Source organism: Pseudopipra pipra, chromosome 12 (assembly GCF_036250125.1).
Source record: "Pseudopipra pipra isolate bDixPip1 chromosome 12, bDixPip1.hap1, whole genome shotgun sequence".
Taxonomy (NCBI): Eukaryota; Metazoa; Chordata; class Aves; order Passeriformes; family Pipridae; genus Pseudopipra; species Pseudopipra pipra.
In genome coordinates this window covers 3284963-3300946 of record NC_087560.1, presented here as the reverse complement: position 1 = coordinate 3300946, position 15984 = coordinate 3284963, and the positions used below count along the sequence as shown (strand labels likewise).

At 44.3% G+C, this 15984-nt stretch overlaps 1 protein-coding gene across 1 annotated transcript in view; it reads left to right on the top strand.

Annotated features, from left to right (window-relative positions):
- Positions 1-5744: 5744 nt before the first annotated feature.
- Positions 5745-15984, top strand: part of ETFA (electron transfer flavoprotein subunit alpha) — a 29439-nt gene continuing 19199 nt past the window's right edge. Inside the window, exons 1-5 of the mRNA XM_064668434.1 lie at positions 5745-5853; positions 11650-11799; positions 13552-13633; positions 13734-13816; positions 15312-15411. Of these exons, the coding sequence (XP_064524504.1) occupies positions 5749-5853; positions 11650-11799; positions 13552-13633; positions 13734-13816; positions 15312-15411 (520 nt within the window). The 5' untranslated portion in view covers positions 5745-5748. The remainder of the gene's footprint in view (positions 5854-11649; positions 11800-13551; positions 13634-13733; positions 13817-15311; positions 15412-15984) is intronic.

Sequence of the window (15984 nt, the reverse complement as noted above, 5' to 3'; positions counted from 1 at the left end):
CTACTGCCAGCCCTGCTAGTGATTAAGAATCAGCCATGGTAACATGGCAAAGGGAGCCCTTGCCATTTTTCCCCTCCGGATAAGAAGGGTTCTGAAAGTTCATGGGTGCAGAAAGGACTCATTGGCCCATTTCCTCTGGCCTCCTTCGTATCAGACCATGCAATTGGACCCAGTATCATTATTATTATTTTTTTCCCTCACAGTGAGCCTGTTAATTTATGGTTTACCTCAGTCATGTCTCCCAGAGATGCATCTGGTATTGATGTCGCCTGCCAGTGCGGGAGAGACTGCTCTGCTCCCCTCATTCCTGCTTGTTAACTACTTTCACTGAAAAGGCAAACTAAGTGTATAGTTTTGGTTCAGCCCTCAGACACTGGATCTTGTTATGCCATTATCTGCAGGATTAAAGGCAATGGTTAAGTTGTAGACTTTGCAGACTTCATCTTAGACTTTGTGGCGGGGCAAGCAGGAGGCACATTAGTCTTTGTCACCAGGTACCCTAAGCTGCAGGTAACTTCACCAGCCTTTGCAACGTCAAAAATCAAGAAGGTCCCAAAACACTGAAAACGAGGCCTAGTGCAGCTGCTGTGCTTGCACCAAAGTGTTGGTGACTGAGGTGAAAGGGAAAGAAAAAAGGAGACAGCAACTTTCCCTGAAAAGTGCTTGAAGGCGTGGAAAGGGCTGTTCCCCTGGGGTGATTTCGTGGGGTGGCTGTTCCTGCTACTGCAGGAATGGCTTGGGCTGGCATAGTGGGAACACAGTGGCATCTGGGTTCCTTTCCAGCAGTATAATGGGCAGAAAAAGCAGCTACCTGTTTAAAAAATAATGCTGCTACAACCTGGCAGAGAATTTTACACAGATCTGCCATTAGTGACAAGGCGAGCTGTGTGCAGGAGGAGGGTGGCAGATCACAAAACACCCACTGCAGGTGTCTGCACTGGCAGGGGACCAGAGCTCTCCCCACCAGCATCGCTCCCCTTGTCCTCTGCAAAAACCACCACCACTCCTGGGCAGGACAAGCTGCCTTCCAAGGTAACCTGACCTTTGCTTTCAGGAGGTTATGAGGGTCTCTTTTCGCCTGTGACCTCGGCAAGAAAGGGTTTCTTGAACTCCTGTGGTGATCTTGTTCTCTAGGAATATGCAGCAAATGGGATGAGATGTGGTGTGATGTCGCTCCCTAACTCCCTTGTCACTTGATTGACACATGGAAATGATTAGCAAGTGAGAGGAGTTTATAAGAAAGGGAAAACACCTACCTGTGGTGGTTTTGTAGGCTCAGTATAAGGAGGAGGGTTGTTTCTGCTATGGGGTGTATTTGGGGTAGCTCTTTTCTCTGTACCCCACTTTGTAAGTAGGACTTGTGGCATTCTCCCCTTCCAGCGGCGGCTGTAAGGCCTCATGAAGACCAGCTGCTGCTCTGAGACATGCAGGTGAGTGGTTGTAAGGTGATCTGGGCAGAGCATTAGGTACATCTGTGGTGGTGTTCTGTTATAAAGGAACTCCAATGTCAGACATGTTCAGGTGATTTTTTGTGCCAGTGATGAGGAGGGGCAGAGAGCAGGACTCTGTGGAGACGTGTCCCACCATGTGTACAACTTGTGGCTGTGGGGAAGGGGGGGGTGTGGGGGACTGGCAATGTCCTGGGGTGGCTGAACCAGGACATGTGAGCTCACAGCACTTAACACAAAATATTTCAGCAGCAGAGATCTCTCCTGCTGCTCCTTCTCAGGTGGGTTTTTGTCCCATCCAGTGCTGGGCCCTTGGGTCCTGCCCGTTGGCTCAGGAGCCCTGCTGAGCTGTAAGCAGGTTGCAGTTGCTTTAACATTATTGGATTTTGACAGATTAGGAGGCGAATCCTTTCGTGTGTTGGGGAAGCTTCCCAAATGAAGCTCTTTTAATTTATCTGAGTCAGCTATCCCCAGAGTGATTGCAGGAGGAGTAAGCTGAGGATGACCCATGACAGAGGGGACCATCATAGCACTAATAAAAAAAATTCCTGCTCTTCTCTAAATCCCTTAGTCATGAGGCAGTATTAGCTGGATTCCATATGTTTTAATTAGGAATTATGTATTTTAAGAGAACCAATATCTGATTCTAGTGAAGACATGATTATGTATTTGTAATGGTCCTTGTTTCATTTGGCTTTTGTAGAGATACCAATACAGGTACCTGCCCTTGTTTGCAACCGTATTTTTAAAAGTTTGAGTAATCTGTATTATTATTTTTTCTTTCTCCCTCAATAGTGTGAAAAAATGTAATTCTCTTTCCAATGCAGAAATTGGGTCAGCAGATCCTAATGAAATAATCCTGGATAACAATGCACAATACGAAGATCTGCTTCCACTAATTAATGAGTATTTTTTCTTTTAAAATATGACGTACTATCCTCTGCCTGCAGTGGAAAGTGACTCCACCTTCGGTGGCACCTGTTTGTTGCATGTTTTACCATTTTTATTATTGTCATGCCCTAGGTGGGAAGGTCAAACAGAAAAAAAGCTTTTTGCCATGGTTCAGCTAGTATGGATCATGCTGATATAATCCCCACCTGATTACAGTTATAAGCTCCTAAAACACTGGCCATAAGTGATAAAGACTTCCTTTGTGCTTCAGGCTGTAATCCGCATCAAGCCAGTTTCAATAAGGATTATGTGCATCTGAAGTGTTGCCGAGGTTTTGAATCAAAATTATAAACAGAAAATATAATAAAAAACCTGTCACAGCTCTGAATTGGTGACGCTACACCTTAAAATCTGACCTAAAGAGTGGTGATGTCACTCTGCTTATGAAAATATGATGCATGCTGTTATGCCAGATACACAGTGAAAGGATCAATTCATTCTGAGCTATGATGCAATTAGGTCAATTTTGATGGTAGCTCCCTTTTGTTTTAGTCTGAGGTACTAAAAAACAAATTTGAATGAGATCACTTTGTTTATTTTTGTGGTTTGGGTTTTTTAGGTGTACATGTGTTGTTTCTTTTTGCTAAAGATTTCATCCCCATGAGACATGCATGTTGGAAGCTTAGTTTTGGAGCCTAAAATAGGATTATGAAATTACATGCCACGCTTTTAATGACTAAAACACCCCAATTAAAAAGACATAATGGGCAAATTAAGGATGCCCAGGACATTCTTATTTGGTGATAAAGAGCTGCTTCAATTACTTATCCTCTTTTCAAACTCATCTCAGGGTACTGTGACTTCAGCAAAACCATTCTCCCCTCATCTTCATGAAAACATTTGGGATTTTTTCACCTGGTCATTTGTTCAGCTCAGACAATGCACAGGCAGGTCCAAACACTCATGTTGCTTCCTTCCTTTTTTTGGGACTGGCTGAAGGGTGGAGCCAGACCGGGCAGAAGGTAGAGCAGTCATGGAGCTACTTTAAACTGTATAATCAGACACAGGCCCCAGAGGAGCTTTGTCACCTCCTTTAACTCTTCCCTTCACAGCTCTCCTTTGGGGCCTGAGGAGTTAAAGTAGTGCTTGGGGCCAGGAAGCTGGAATATGCAGTGCAGCTGCTTTTTTTCTGTTACAGAGACTTTTGAGATTTGAGACAAAGTAAATTGTCCATTTAGATTCTTGAGTTGCTGGACCTGGTTAGCTTTTGCTGTAAAGCAGTACTTTTTGGCATCCGATGTGAAAATCATGTGGCAGAATAAATTTTAGAGGTGATCCTGTGCCAAAGCTGTGGCAAAGTGGAAGAGCCTTTTTGATCAATTTGCTTTTTGCTTTCCTGTAGAGCTCCTCAGCAATGCAGAACGAATCACTGACATGCTGCAGATCACCGCTGATTCTCGGAGGAACAGTCCAATGGCCATAATTGTTCAGGGGTTTTCGTGTTTGCGTTTTGTTGTTTGTTTTTTTTTTTCCTCCTCTAAACGACTTCAGGATGGGAAAGAAGAAACTGCATTCGTGGCTCGCTATCTTGTGATTTCTGGGATGGGATTTCCATCATCAGTATCCCAAATCCAGGCGTGCTTGGGGCTCCTGGGCTGGCAGGACTAATTGCTCCAGTGTGAGAGCTCCTGCCAGCTTCTCCAGGACACCAGGTTTTCAGAGAACCACAGCACATATTTTAGCAGTGAATTTGGCCTGAAACATTTTGCTTCACTGATTTTTAAATCCCTCTCCTTGCTACCCAGAAAAAAATCCAGAGGTATGGAGAAAAACGGCAAGTCCCAGTCTGGCCCCTGGGGCACCCTGGTGCCACAGAAGTGGCAAGCACAAAATGTTTTGCGTTAGTTCTGGGAAATCAGAATAATAATAATGAAATAGATCTATAAATTATTCAGAGCTAATGAGCTCTTGCCTAATGCTGCGTGGGGCCAAGCACGGGCTGGGTGAGGCAGCAGGAAATCTGTCCCACTGAGGGGATGCCGTCCGGGGCTGGAGACACCGGAGCGGTTTTTGAAGCTGTCGCGTCGTTCCGACAACCGGTGGATCGTGACACTAGGGGAGCACTGTGATGTTTGGCCTCTCCTGTGTGCCACACGCTCTCCCCCCACATTGTCTCCTTCACTCTTGCTGGGTCTGGTGGTGTGGGGAGTGTGGCCGGGGGACCTGGCAGCTCACGGGCATCCCCAGGCCGGGGCATGGCCTGGGGGTTGGGGCCGGGGCTGGCAGCTGTCCGCACCGGCCATCGTCTCCAGGCTTCCGCTGGCTCCACAGCCGCAAATTAAGACTTTCCCCTTCTTTTTCTTTGCAAGGCGCATTTTCATTGGCTTGGGATAGGATCTGGCGCGGACCGAGCATTTGCAGGCATAACTCTTCTTTCTGTTGCTTTCTTCCAGGTATTTAGCCCCTTGCAGAAGCAGTGCCGGGGAACAGGGAAAAGGCGGCCGGAGGAGGCTGGCGCTGGTGACGGGCGGGAAGGGGCCCGAGCTGCGGAACGGAGCGGGACCCGCTCCCCTCGAGTGCTCCGGTGGAGCTGGACCGGCACCGCCGCGGCAGCGGCGACTGCGCTCTGCCCTCCGGTACGGCACGGACCGCCCGGCGGGGGGACAGCGAGGGCACGGGGGGACAGCGGGCAGTGCACATGGGCACAGCCGGGCGGGCGGGGGGCAGCGGCCGAGCGGTGGGTCAGCAGGAGGTGCGGGGGGACACAGCCGGCTGTGCGGGCGGTGTGTACGCTGTGTGCGGGGGGACACAGTGGTGCGGTATGATACAGCAGTCCCTATGCAGTGTGCGGTGTGCGCGGTGTGGTGTATGCGATGAGGTGTGTGTGGTGTGTGCGGTGCGGTGTGACAGCCCGGTCCGTGTGCCGTGCGTGCAGTGTGATACCCTGGTCCCTGTGCGGTGTGACACCCCTGTCCCGGTCTCCGTGCGGTGTGTGCGGTGTGACATCCCGATCCCTGTGCAGTCTGTGCGGTGTGTGCGGTGTGACACCCCGGTCCCGGTCCCTGTGCGGTGTGTGCGGTGTGACACCCCGGTCCCGGTGCCGTCCGTGCTGTGTGTGCGGTGTGACACCCCGGTCCCTGTCCGTCCGTGCGGTGTGTGCGGTGTGACAGTGACCGGTCCCGGTCCCTGTGCAGTGTGACACCTCGATCCCGGTTCCGGTCCCCGTGCGGTGTGACACCCCGGTCCCGGTCCCTGTGCAGTGTGACACCTCGATCCCGGTCCCTGTGCGGTGTGACACCCCGGTCCCGGTCCCTGTCCCTGTCCGTCCGTGCGGTGCCGCCGCCCCGCTGTCCCCGCTCACCCGCGGGGTTCCCGCGCCGGCGCTGCCCATTGGCCGCGGGCCGGGCCAATGAGGCGGCGGGGCGGGGCGCGGCGCTGCTCTCGCGAGATCGGCGCGGAGCGGCCCGACGGAACCATGTTGCGGGCGGCGGCGGCGCAGCGGCTGCGGCGGGCGGTGAGTGCGGGGGCAGCGGGGAGTGCGGGACCCCCGGGCCGCGCCCCGGGCACACGGGCCGGGGCCCTCCCGCCGGGGCCTTCGCGCCGCCCCTGCCGTGCGGGGCCTGCCCAGTGGGGCAAAGGTGGCGCGGGGCGGGGCGGGGCTGAGCTCCGCCCGCCCGGCAGCGGCGGCCGAGGGGTGTCTGAGGGGCGAGTGCTTGGTGCCGCTGGGGCCGGACTCCTCTGCTGGATCCTCTCCCACTCCCTGGCTGTTAACAATAAAGTTTCCGAGCGGACGCCGGGTGTTTCGGGAGCCCTCTCCGGCGGTCAGGAGTTGCGGGCTGTAGTCCCGGTGGAAAGCTGCCGGAGGCATCAGGCGTGAGCCCCCGGGAGTACTCCCTCACACCCACCCGCCAGCGGGGCGAGCCGAGCAAAGGGGTGCTTTCCTTACCGCTGGAGAAGACCCCTAAAGGTTGTTACTGCAAACCCTAAACAACACTTGAAAAATATTTGTGGCTCAAGGAGAGGCTTTCTGGGGTATTGAGGGGTTGATACAGCGTTTCTCAGTCACAGCTGTGCAGAAATGTGATTGCTCTAACTATCCCAACCTGTGGACGAAGCTAATGCGAAACACTTGTTGCTTTTCCAGTTTGACGGTCATATGGCTCAGCTGGGAGGAGTGGGGCTTTTGGAGGCCGTTTGCTGCCTGGTGTGTCATTGTGGCTGTGTTACCAAGGTCTAGGTGACCTCAAGGTTAACTGGAGTGGATCATTGATGAAATGTCTCTGAATATCTGCTTGAACTCTTAGCGTCCACTGAGAGATACTCCCTCCACTAAAAATGTGTGTAAATAACCCATGCACACAACTTTAAATCTTGCAAGTTTCTTTTTGAGCTCTCCAAGGCTTTTATAGGTATTGCAGTTATGTACAGCTCTAAAAGAGGAGTTATGGATATATTAAATGGTTTCAGGTAATAAGCATCTCTTATAAGAGCAGCACAGGTAGATTAGGTCAGACGTGACAAAATTAATCAGAAAGTTCTAACTGTTGTAAGCATGGACATCTCCGTTGTTAGGCTGCAGGCTTTGTGGAGCAAAGGTCTTGATGATCTCTGAAGCTCCCGGGTCATATGGTACTGCTGTGTAAATAGTACTTTACTCACATGATCACTGCTCGATTCAGTTCTGTGTAATGGAAACGTGAGGTCAGCTCCTTGGTTTTCAGCCATACACATTTAAACTCATAACTATAAAATAAAGCCAGTAAAGCACCCTGTGCACCTTCAGTATGTGGGTAACAGTGTAGTCTGTGAGAGAAGTGAAACAAGTTGCAAGTTTGTTTCACTTTTTGAAAAGTGCAAAGTTTTTCCCTGCTGACGCTGTTCAATGGTCCGTGCAGTCTGGAGAGAAACAGGATGAGAGAGACCTGTGAGGTATGAACAGCAAGGAGAGGTTGGAGTTGTGCATAACTTAAAGATGGGAGGACTGAGGAGAAATGAGACTGCAAGTGCATGAAAATTGGTGCAGGGATGGGAATAAGCCACTTAGGGAGTTTGCTGTCAGTGTTGTCTGTGTTTCAAAATAGCTTTGTTGATTTTTACTAATGGTTTGCAAGGGATATATCTGGAGAAGTTTATTCTGTGTTACATCTTCCTACTGCTGCTTCAATTCCTTTGTAATTTTATGTCTTTATTGTGATTGCAAAATCCTTTTCACAAAGTGTTTTTTTTCTTTCTTTTTTTACTTTTTTCCATTGTTGTTTCTGTAGTTAGTGTTTCCTGAAGTTGTCTCTTAGACCTCTTCTGTAGGCAGATCTGTAGAGAGATTCTAGAAGTACATCCTTTATTGCTGGAGTTCCCTCCTCTCCCTGAACATACCAAAACTTTTTTTTTTTGTTTAAAGTTTTGCAGCTAAAAGACTGTCTCTTACTAGAATTAAGCATTGCTTTCCTTATTAAGCCATTATCTTTAGTAATACCCCAATTCCTAGTTCTTGGAGTCCCCTCCCAGGAACTTTACCCAGTGTTAAAGGTTCTCTATGAGATACAGAATTTCTGCTAAGCAGTTTTAAAACTTTATTTCCTGGCCAGTTTGCTTTTACAGCTAAGAAAATCAGCTCTAGAGATACCTTTGTGGGTCCAGCTGTTAGATGCTTTTGCCTTGTGAATGTCTATTCTGGTTTAGTTCCTGAAACTTCCAGAGGTTCCTCTAAAGAGGAAGACAAACTGCAGTTTCCCAGGTGAAGTGTGTGGCAGCCTGCGTTGTATTCATGCATATTTGGACCATGGGGCCGTGTAGAATTCACCTGCTGCAGCTCCTGCATTTTCTGGATGACTTTTTGGCTGACCCATCTTGCGTCCCTGTGCTGGCCACACGTGTTACCCACAGAGCTGATTTCCTAATTCTCGTGTTATGAGTGTCCTTGGAGCAGGCTGCAGGCACCTGGCCATGGCTGTTGCTACAAGGCCATCAGTGCTGCCACCAGTCTCACCCAGCAGCAAGCAAAGATCTGCAGCACTTCTCTCAGGGCTTTTCCAGCTGTTCATACATTGTTTTTAGCATGTCAGTGGCAAATCTGTATTTAAGAAGTGCTGGGCATGTGCTGCCCAGGCAGCCTGTCCATAGCAGTGCTGAAAGAGCAGCCCAGTTCAGTTTGCAGGGGTGTTGTGTGAGGAGCCTTGTGAAGGTGTTGTGTGCAGGTGGGTGGGGACCTGGGGTGTCTGAGGTGTGGCTTTGCCTGGGCAGGTGTACTGGGCACGTCCAGATTGCTCACGTTTTACTGGGACAGTAGCAGTTATTTTGTTGTTGTTTTGTCTGAAGCCTAGAAACCCAGATATTATGCTGACATTTTTCATGTTCTGCTTGGAAAATATTACTGAGTTTCTCAGGTGGGGAGCAAAAAGATGCTTTGGAGAAACTTGATAGATTCAGTGAATCCTTTGGTACTTTGCAAGTGGCTTAATTGACCTGTACTGCACATCTAGGTTAATCTTGGCAACTTTTAGACATCTGGAAGTCAGAGGCCAGGTTTGCTCTACAGTAAACTCTGGGGTGGAGAGGGAAGTTGGGAACTCTGGACAGTTTTCATTCACAAATGTTTGTTTTGGTATAAACTGAATCAGTGTCCGGAGTTTCCACCAGAGAGGATGTGCAGATGTTTCAGCTGTGGAGGAAGTGTAGGTGCCTGGCTGTGATTTGTATCTAAACCTAGGCAAAATAGACTTCCCAGTTCTACCTGTTGCTGCCACATCATTCTCTGTTGTTGTGCTGCAGGAGCTACTCAGTGGCCCAAGTTTGTAGGATGTTTATCTGTAGCTGATTTCTTTGGATAGCCTGATTTTTCCAGAGCTTGGTTTTCACCAGGAACTTTCTGTGGCACAAGCACTGAGTGCTGTTCCCTCTCAAGGCATTATTTTCAGTGGTTTAATTGGTCTGTGTGTCTTATTTCTTGTGCTTTCTTCCCTTGCTGCCAGCTGGTCAGGTTTATTCTCCACTTTCCTGGTTTTTCTGGGCTTCAAAGTAGACATCCTGCCCAAATGCAGAAATTATGTCAGTGAAATAACGGGCTGTTCTCACACATGTGCGGCTGGACAAGTAACTTCATCAAAATAACTACCTGTCCTCTTCATTGACTCATGGCAGGTTCTTAGTTTTCAGGACCATATGTGACTGCATGAATTACCCTCTGGTTTTACTGCAGATTCTTTATTATAACCAACAAAAGTCAGTTTGGTTTTTTTAATTGAAAAAATTATTTAATGTGTGTTAGTGTATTAAAATTCAGACTCAGAAAGGAATCTTATTTGTCATCTAGGATTTTTACCCAAGATCTATAATGTGACTTTTGGTTTATTTTAAATCTGGTCTTGTCTTTATGTTCAGAAAGTCATGCATAAAGTGACCTTCTGGTGTTAATGTTGTGTATATTCCCACAAATATAAAATTTAGGATTATTGGTTTAGAAATAATACCTAATTAGTGCTAATAAAATACCTAATATCCAGTCTGCTCAAGCAACATCCATTGCTCTTATTCTTTTTGGCTAAAACCCAATTATTTCTCAGTTTATTCTAGAATAGTTTGACAGAATGATAGAGCTCCTCTGGTGGTGCAGCACTTATTTAGAGAAAAGATGATAATATAGTCAGAAATAAGTGTGTTTAAAATATGTGTGGCTCCCTTTGGAAATTTGAAAACTTCAGGATCTTCCAGGAGCATGGTCCACTTTACCCTGTGACTTGAGTATAAATCATTGGAGAAGTGGGCTTTTTGCCACAAAAGCATGGATTTATTCCTCAAATGGTGACTAACATTTCATAACTTTTATTGCAAATGATGTATGAAACATAATCAAAAATACAGTGTCTGATCTATATTGGCAATAAATATTTTGTTACTGGCAATTGGTTTCAAACGAGCTCAGAGTATTTAATCACAGCAAGAAACCTTGAGCATCAAAGATGAAATGCAGAGCACTTTTACAAGAATCCTCATTGTTTTAATGTAAAGGGCAAATCACAATCCAGATTCTGGAAAAACTTCTCTTTGTATTTGTATTTTTGCACCGTGATGAGGTTCAGGGAAGCGCTCGGGATTTGCTCTCTCTGTGTGAAGTTGAGCATGGTGCAGGCTTTGTGGGGCTGAAGTCCACATCCAAATTTTAGCCTCTCAGATTTTCTGGAGCTTTTTTTTATTATAAGCTGTAGATAAGTGCATGTTTGGCACGAGGGGAGATGGAGTTGGAATGTGTATGTTTAAAAAAGCAGTGTTTGGCTGTGCAGTCTTCAGTGTTGTGTTAGTGTTTGTGCCTCGGTCATATTAATGAATATATTTGGTTTTCCATGTGTTCCATATTACATTGATTGTAACTTGAGTCTTCAGTTAGGCCTTATGGAGGGTAAACAAAGTCTTGAAGAATAATATTCCTGTTCCCATCCCAAATGTTTTCCCTACCCTAGTTATTAGTCTTGGAGGAATAACGCTTTTCTTGTGTTCACCTGAATATTAGAGAGGAAAGTCTGAGTTTAGAATATTCTAGTTTGGTTTCATGGCAATTCTTTGCCTCATTTTTTATCTTTTTTTTTTTCTTTCATTTTTGCTTTAGAAGTTAAAGTTTGTCTGTGGATGGTGAATTGCTCAAAATTATTATTTAAGGACCGTGAAATTGTGGTGGTAGACTACGTGCTCAAGTGTCGAATGTTTTAAAGGAAAAAGGGGAAAAAACAGAACCTGATGTTTGTAAAGATTTCTATTAGTGTGTTTTCAGGCTGGGAACCCTTACTGGTTGATTATCACGCAGCCACTGCGTGCAATTTTGCCTCTACACGTAACTAAATATAAAAGTGGGTTCTGTAGCTAGATTTTGGTTAAAAGCTGTAATAAAACACCACCAGAGAACCACCCTAAAAAACCCAAGTATTTATTTGCAACCCTTGATTTCCTTGTGTCTTAGTCTCGGTGGTCTAATCTTTGTTCTTTAGGGTACTTGGTTAAGTTGCTCAACTGAACTTGAATGTAATGTGTTAAAATGTTTTTCTTTATTTTGTTCAGTATTTTCATGTGGATGTTTTAGTTTAAACACAGCATGTTATAGGTTAGCTGAAGCCAAGCAAGTTTATGCATTTTTATTTTTTTTGAACACCTTGTATATTCTCCTTACTTAATAAAAATTCTCTAGAATTAGCCTCTTTGGTTTGCCAGCAGTGCTTCACGGTCTGTATAGCTGATGAATTTCTGTCAAGCAGAACTGCTCCAAGGACAGTTTTTTATTTCAAAGCTGTGTACCAAACTCCTGTCTCTCTCCCTTCCTTCCAAGGCCTCGGTGCTGCAGAGGTTTCAGAGCACACTGGTCGTAGCCGAGCACAACAACGAGTCTCTCACGCCCATTACGCTCAACTCCATCGCCGCAGCAAAGAAACTGGGAGGGGAAGTTTCTTGTTTAGTAGCTGGTACCAGCTGTGACAAGGTAGGAAATGCTGTTTTCATACTAATGAAGTAAAGAATACAGTGAAACAATACTTGGTCAGCCTGAAAAATAACCTGTAGTGCAGAGGAACTGTGCCAGGAATTGCTAATCTGCTGGAAACGTCCTGCACTTGAACTGCTTCTCTTCTGAGGAGAAAATACGGGTTTAGGTTTCATTTTGCAGGGGACAGTGTCAGTAACAGCTCACGAGCTTGAGTGAGCACATTTTTGTAGGACTGAAGGACAGTTAACTTCTAAAACAAGATTTCTCTGTGCAGTTCGAAAGACAAATATTGCAGTGCTACGAATTTGGAAAGAAGGTTGCACTTGCTCAAATGGAAACCAGCAGAAGTAAAACAGCACAGTGACAAATTGGGCTTCTGAGCAACTTGCTTTTACTAGTCAACTACTAGTTGCATAGAAAGAGTGTGTCTGCAACCTAAAATTCTGGAATTAATGCTTCTTGACTTTGTCACATATCTCCTGTACCAAAAAAGTTCCTTGTATGTCGGCTGTGTATTGTTAGTGTGATTTTTTTTCTGTGCAAAATTTAGAGACAATGTGGTTAGTACGTTAGTGGCACTTTTATTCCAGCAGGATTTACTCTTGTGTGAGCAGTGGAAGTACAGAAAACTATGCCTAATATTTTACATACTGTTTATGAACTGTTATTTTGAAAGCAACAGGTAGTATCTCATGAAGGAGGCACACTTAGGGCAGCTAACTCACTAAGAGGTGGAGAAACCTCACTGGCTACTCAGGTGTCCGAGGTGGAGACAAAGCAAATATTTGTCTAAATCAAGAAAATTAAAAAAAAAACATTGCCCAAAAAATCTGTCTTTAATTTTCCTTATTCTCTGGCACTTGCATAGTAGAAAAATGATTGTGAATGTTTTGTTTGGTTGGTTTTTTTTAATGCTAAGTATATGGTGTCTGTTTGGCAAGGTATGTCATGCTGGGAAAAAGTATTTTACAAAAAATGAAGGTTTGGTTTTGTTTTTAAGAGCCAGTGACTCAAAGGGATGTTCTGCAGCAGCCATGAGGGAGTTCTTCTCTATTTATTTCCTTTTGTTAATTTTTGAGGGTAAACTGATACTCATCAAACTCAGTAAAACTACCCTGGTTCTGGGACAATGCATGTGGTCTCCAGACCTTGCTGTCAGTCCTCTTCTCTCTGATCTGTAATAACCCTTTTATCATTTAAACTTCACTTGTGCTAATTTAAAGGAAAAAAAATGCATAAATATAAATTGAAAATACACGTCGTGTCAGGGGGCAAAAAGTCAGATGCAAATACGGGATTGCTCCTAAAATTTGGACAAAGATCATAACATTGCTGTACTTTTGTATTTGCTCGTGTGGTAGATATTGACTGATTTTAAAATAAAGTAGGATTGGTTTCTTGCTGCTTACATTGGAATCCTGAGCAATAATCCTCACTCGTGACTGTTGTCGGCTGAGGAGATCAGTGTGTGATCCTGAAGGCAGGAGACAAGCTTTCCTCTGCTTGATTTGCTTTGTAGTTTTCTTATTCACAAGTCCATTTGCATTATCCCATAAGGCACTATGCTGTGAGTTAGAAGAGCTATATTTTATTCCATCAGGTTCGTTCTGATTTTGAAAGTCATGTACTTTAGGTTCTGGTGTTAACTAATCTATAAGGGTGTGAGCTCTTTGCCGCGGGGACTCTCCTGTTATTTGTTTGTGGTGCCTGTTATAACACAAACTAATAATAATTCACTTGTGATCATAGGTAGCACAAGAAGTCAGCAAAGTGCAGGGTGTTGCAAAAGTTCTCGTGGCTCAGCACGATGTGTACAAGGGATTTCTGGCAGGTGAGAGTTGTTCTGACCTATTAACAAAAGAAATTGTATTTATATTTGTGCTTGAAAAGAAGATAGTTGTAAATTCTGAGCAATATATTTTTATTCTCAGAGGAGCTGACTCCCTTGATTGTGGAAACTCATAAAAAATTTAAGTACACCCACATTTGTGCTGGAGCATCTGCCTTTGGGAAGGTAAGTAGATCAAAGTACATCCAAAAGTTCTTGTAGAAAAGAGACAGACACTGCTGTAGGTAAGAGTTGTGAATCAAAGGTGTGAGAGAAGTCAGCCATGGACACTTTTGAGACTGCAAACAGTGTTACAGCAGTTCACTTAAGAGGTCATTAGTTAGAAACACTGAGTGATGTTTGATTTTTAATATGGGCTGATGTGGACAAAAGAACAGCGTAGAAGAAATATTCCGTGGTAACAATATAGGACTGTGTACAAGAGGCAAAATAGGTTGTGATCTGAGAGCATGAAAATTGTAAAGAAAAGCACAGCAAATCAAGATGAAAAATGTATTATTTGCATATTAAAATGAAAGTGTACAGACCTATTGGAAGCAAATTTTTTTTTGAGGGAGAATTGCATCTGCGATCTAAGTCATGTACATTGAAATGTCTGTAAGCATATATAAATAACACAGATCTAAGTCTCAGCCAAGATGTTTTTTAATGAAAATATGATTTTTCAAAACTTGTTTTCTCAAGGAATATGTTTCTAAGTGCATGGAGAGCCTCAGTGCTAACAATCTGGGCACCATCGTGGTGCAGCAAATTAGAGAGAAAGGGTACTTGAGAAATCCTGCTGCTGTAGGATGAATAATGACATCAGCCTCCCATCTGACTACTTTCACTTCCAATCAATATCAATCTGTATACTTCTATTTTTGCTAAGAGAAATCTTTTATGTACCTTTTTTGCTAAGAGAAATCTTTTATGTATCTTAAGTCTTAGGGTTTTGAATTTTTTTTTATATTTGAGCTGTAGTGTCGTTGTAAAAGTTAATAGCTTTTGCTTTAAAGCTTACACTGCCATTTTTGAGTGCTTCGTGTGAGTAAAGATTTCAGAACTGGGCCCCTTTGTGTTGTACCAGATTAGGAGGCAGACAAAGAGCAAGCAATCATCTTGTTATCATTGATTTGTTCATCATTTTTGCTGCTCTTTTTTTTCCTCTTTCCCACTCATAAAGGTGCTAAGTAATGTTAGGTAAATTTTAAAGCAAAAGAATATGTATTTTAATATCAAAAATAAATTTTTGGCTTTTGAGAGAAGAATGTAGGGTTTTTCTTCTTACTGCCTCTGGCAACTACCTTCCAAAAATACCTTTTTTTTTTTCCTGAAGTGCTAAGAGCTCAGCAATCCATAATTGTCAATTTTCTGAGTAAATGGCATCTATATTCAGTTTTAAACTATTTGAAGCAAATAAGCCTCCTAATTTAAGATATTGAATTAAGGGTTTACTTACAGTAAGTCTCATAAAACATCTAATGTTATTACAGTAATGGGATTTTATTTGGCTGCTAAAGCTACATGAGAAGCCCCACGAAAATCTTAGTTCTATGTGTCTTTTTTACTTAAAGACAGCATTATATGAAGTTAGAGCCGGGTCAGCAGGTGTTCTTTTACTGACCATGTATATTTTAGTTAGCATTTGCTCTGCTAATTTTTCATCTCTAACTTCTAGAATCTCATTCCCAGAGTGGCTGGTAAACTTGGTGTTGCCCCTGTTTCTGACATTATTGAAATTAAGTCCCCAGACACTTTTGTGAGAACTATCTATGCAGGTGGGTAATCACAAAAGGTGTGTGGTATTTATGCAATAACAGACCCAATTCTACTAACTTCCCTACATGATCTTGTTGTTAGAACCCTGGAAAATGATAGGAATTTTCACTCTACCGTCCGAATTGCTGTGGTTCATAAAAAATGAAACCTGGGGATGGACATGATGCTCCCTGGGTGAGAAAGCAAGTAAGCCCAACAGCTTTGGGACTAGCATGTCAAACCCAGGTCTATCACCTTCATGAATAGAATTTGGTCAGATCCTTTGTCCATGTTTCTTTGTTAATGCCCTGCTGATCAGATTTTGCAGAGCGTAAGACATGCAGTTAATTGTCCAGCTGTATTTAATAGGACCAGCATTAGTTCTGATTTAAGATACCCCAGGGTTATTTTTTCCAATTATGAAGACATTGAACAAATTATTTATAATATTTAATTGGATTAATTATCAATTCTTTTTTCACTCTTGTTTCTCTAATGCTTGGCTGACACTGTGTTTCATTTTAGATATGAGCTCATTAGCTTGTGTTTCTTAATTTTACGGTCCCAGCCTGTACCACATGTACCAGCATGGT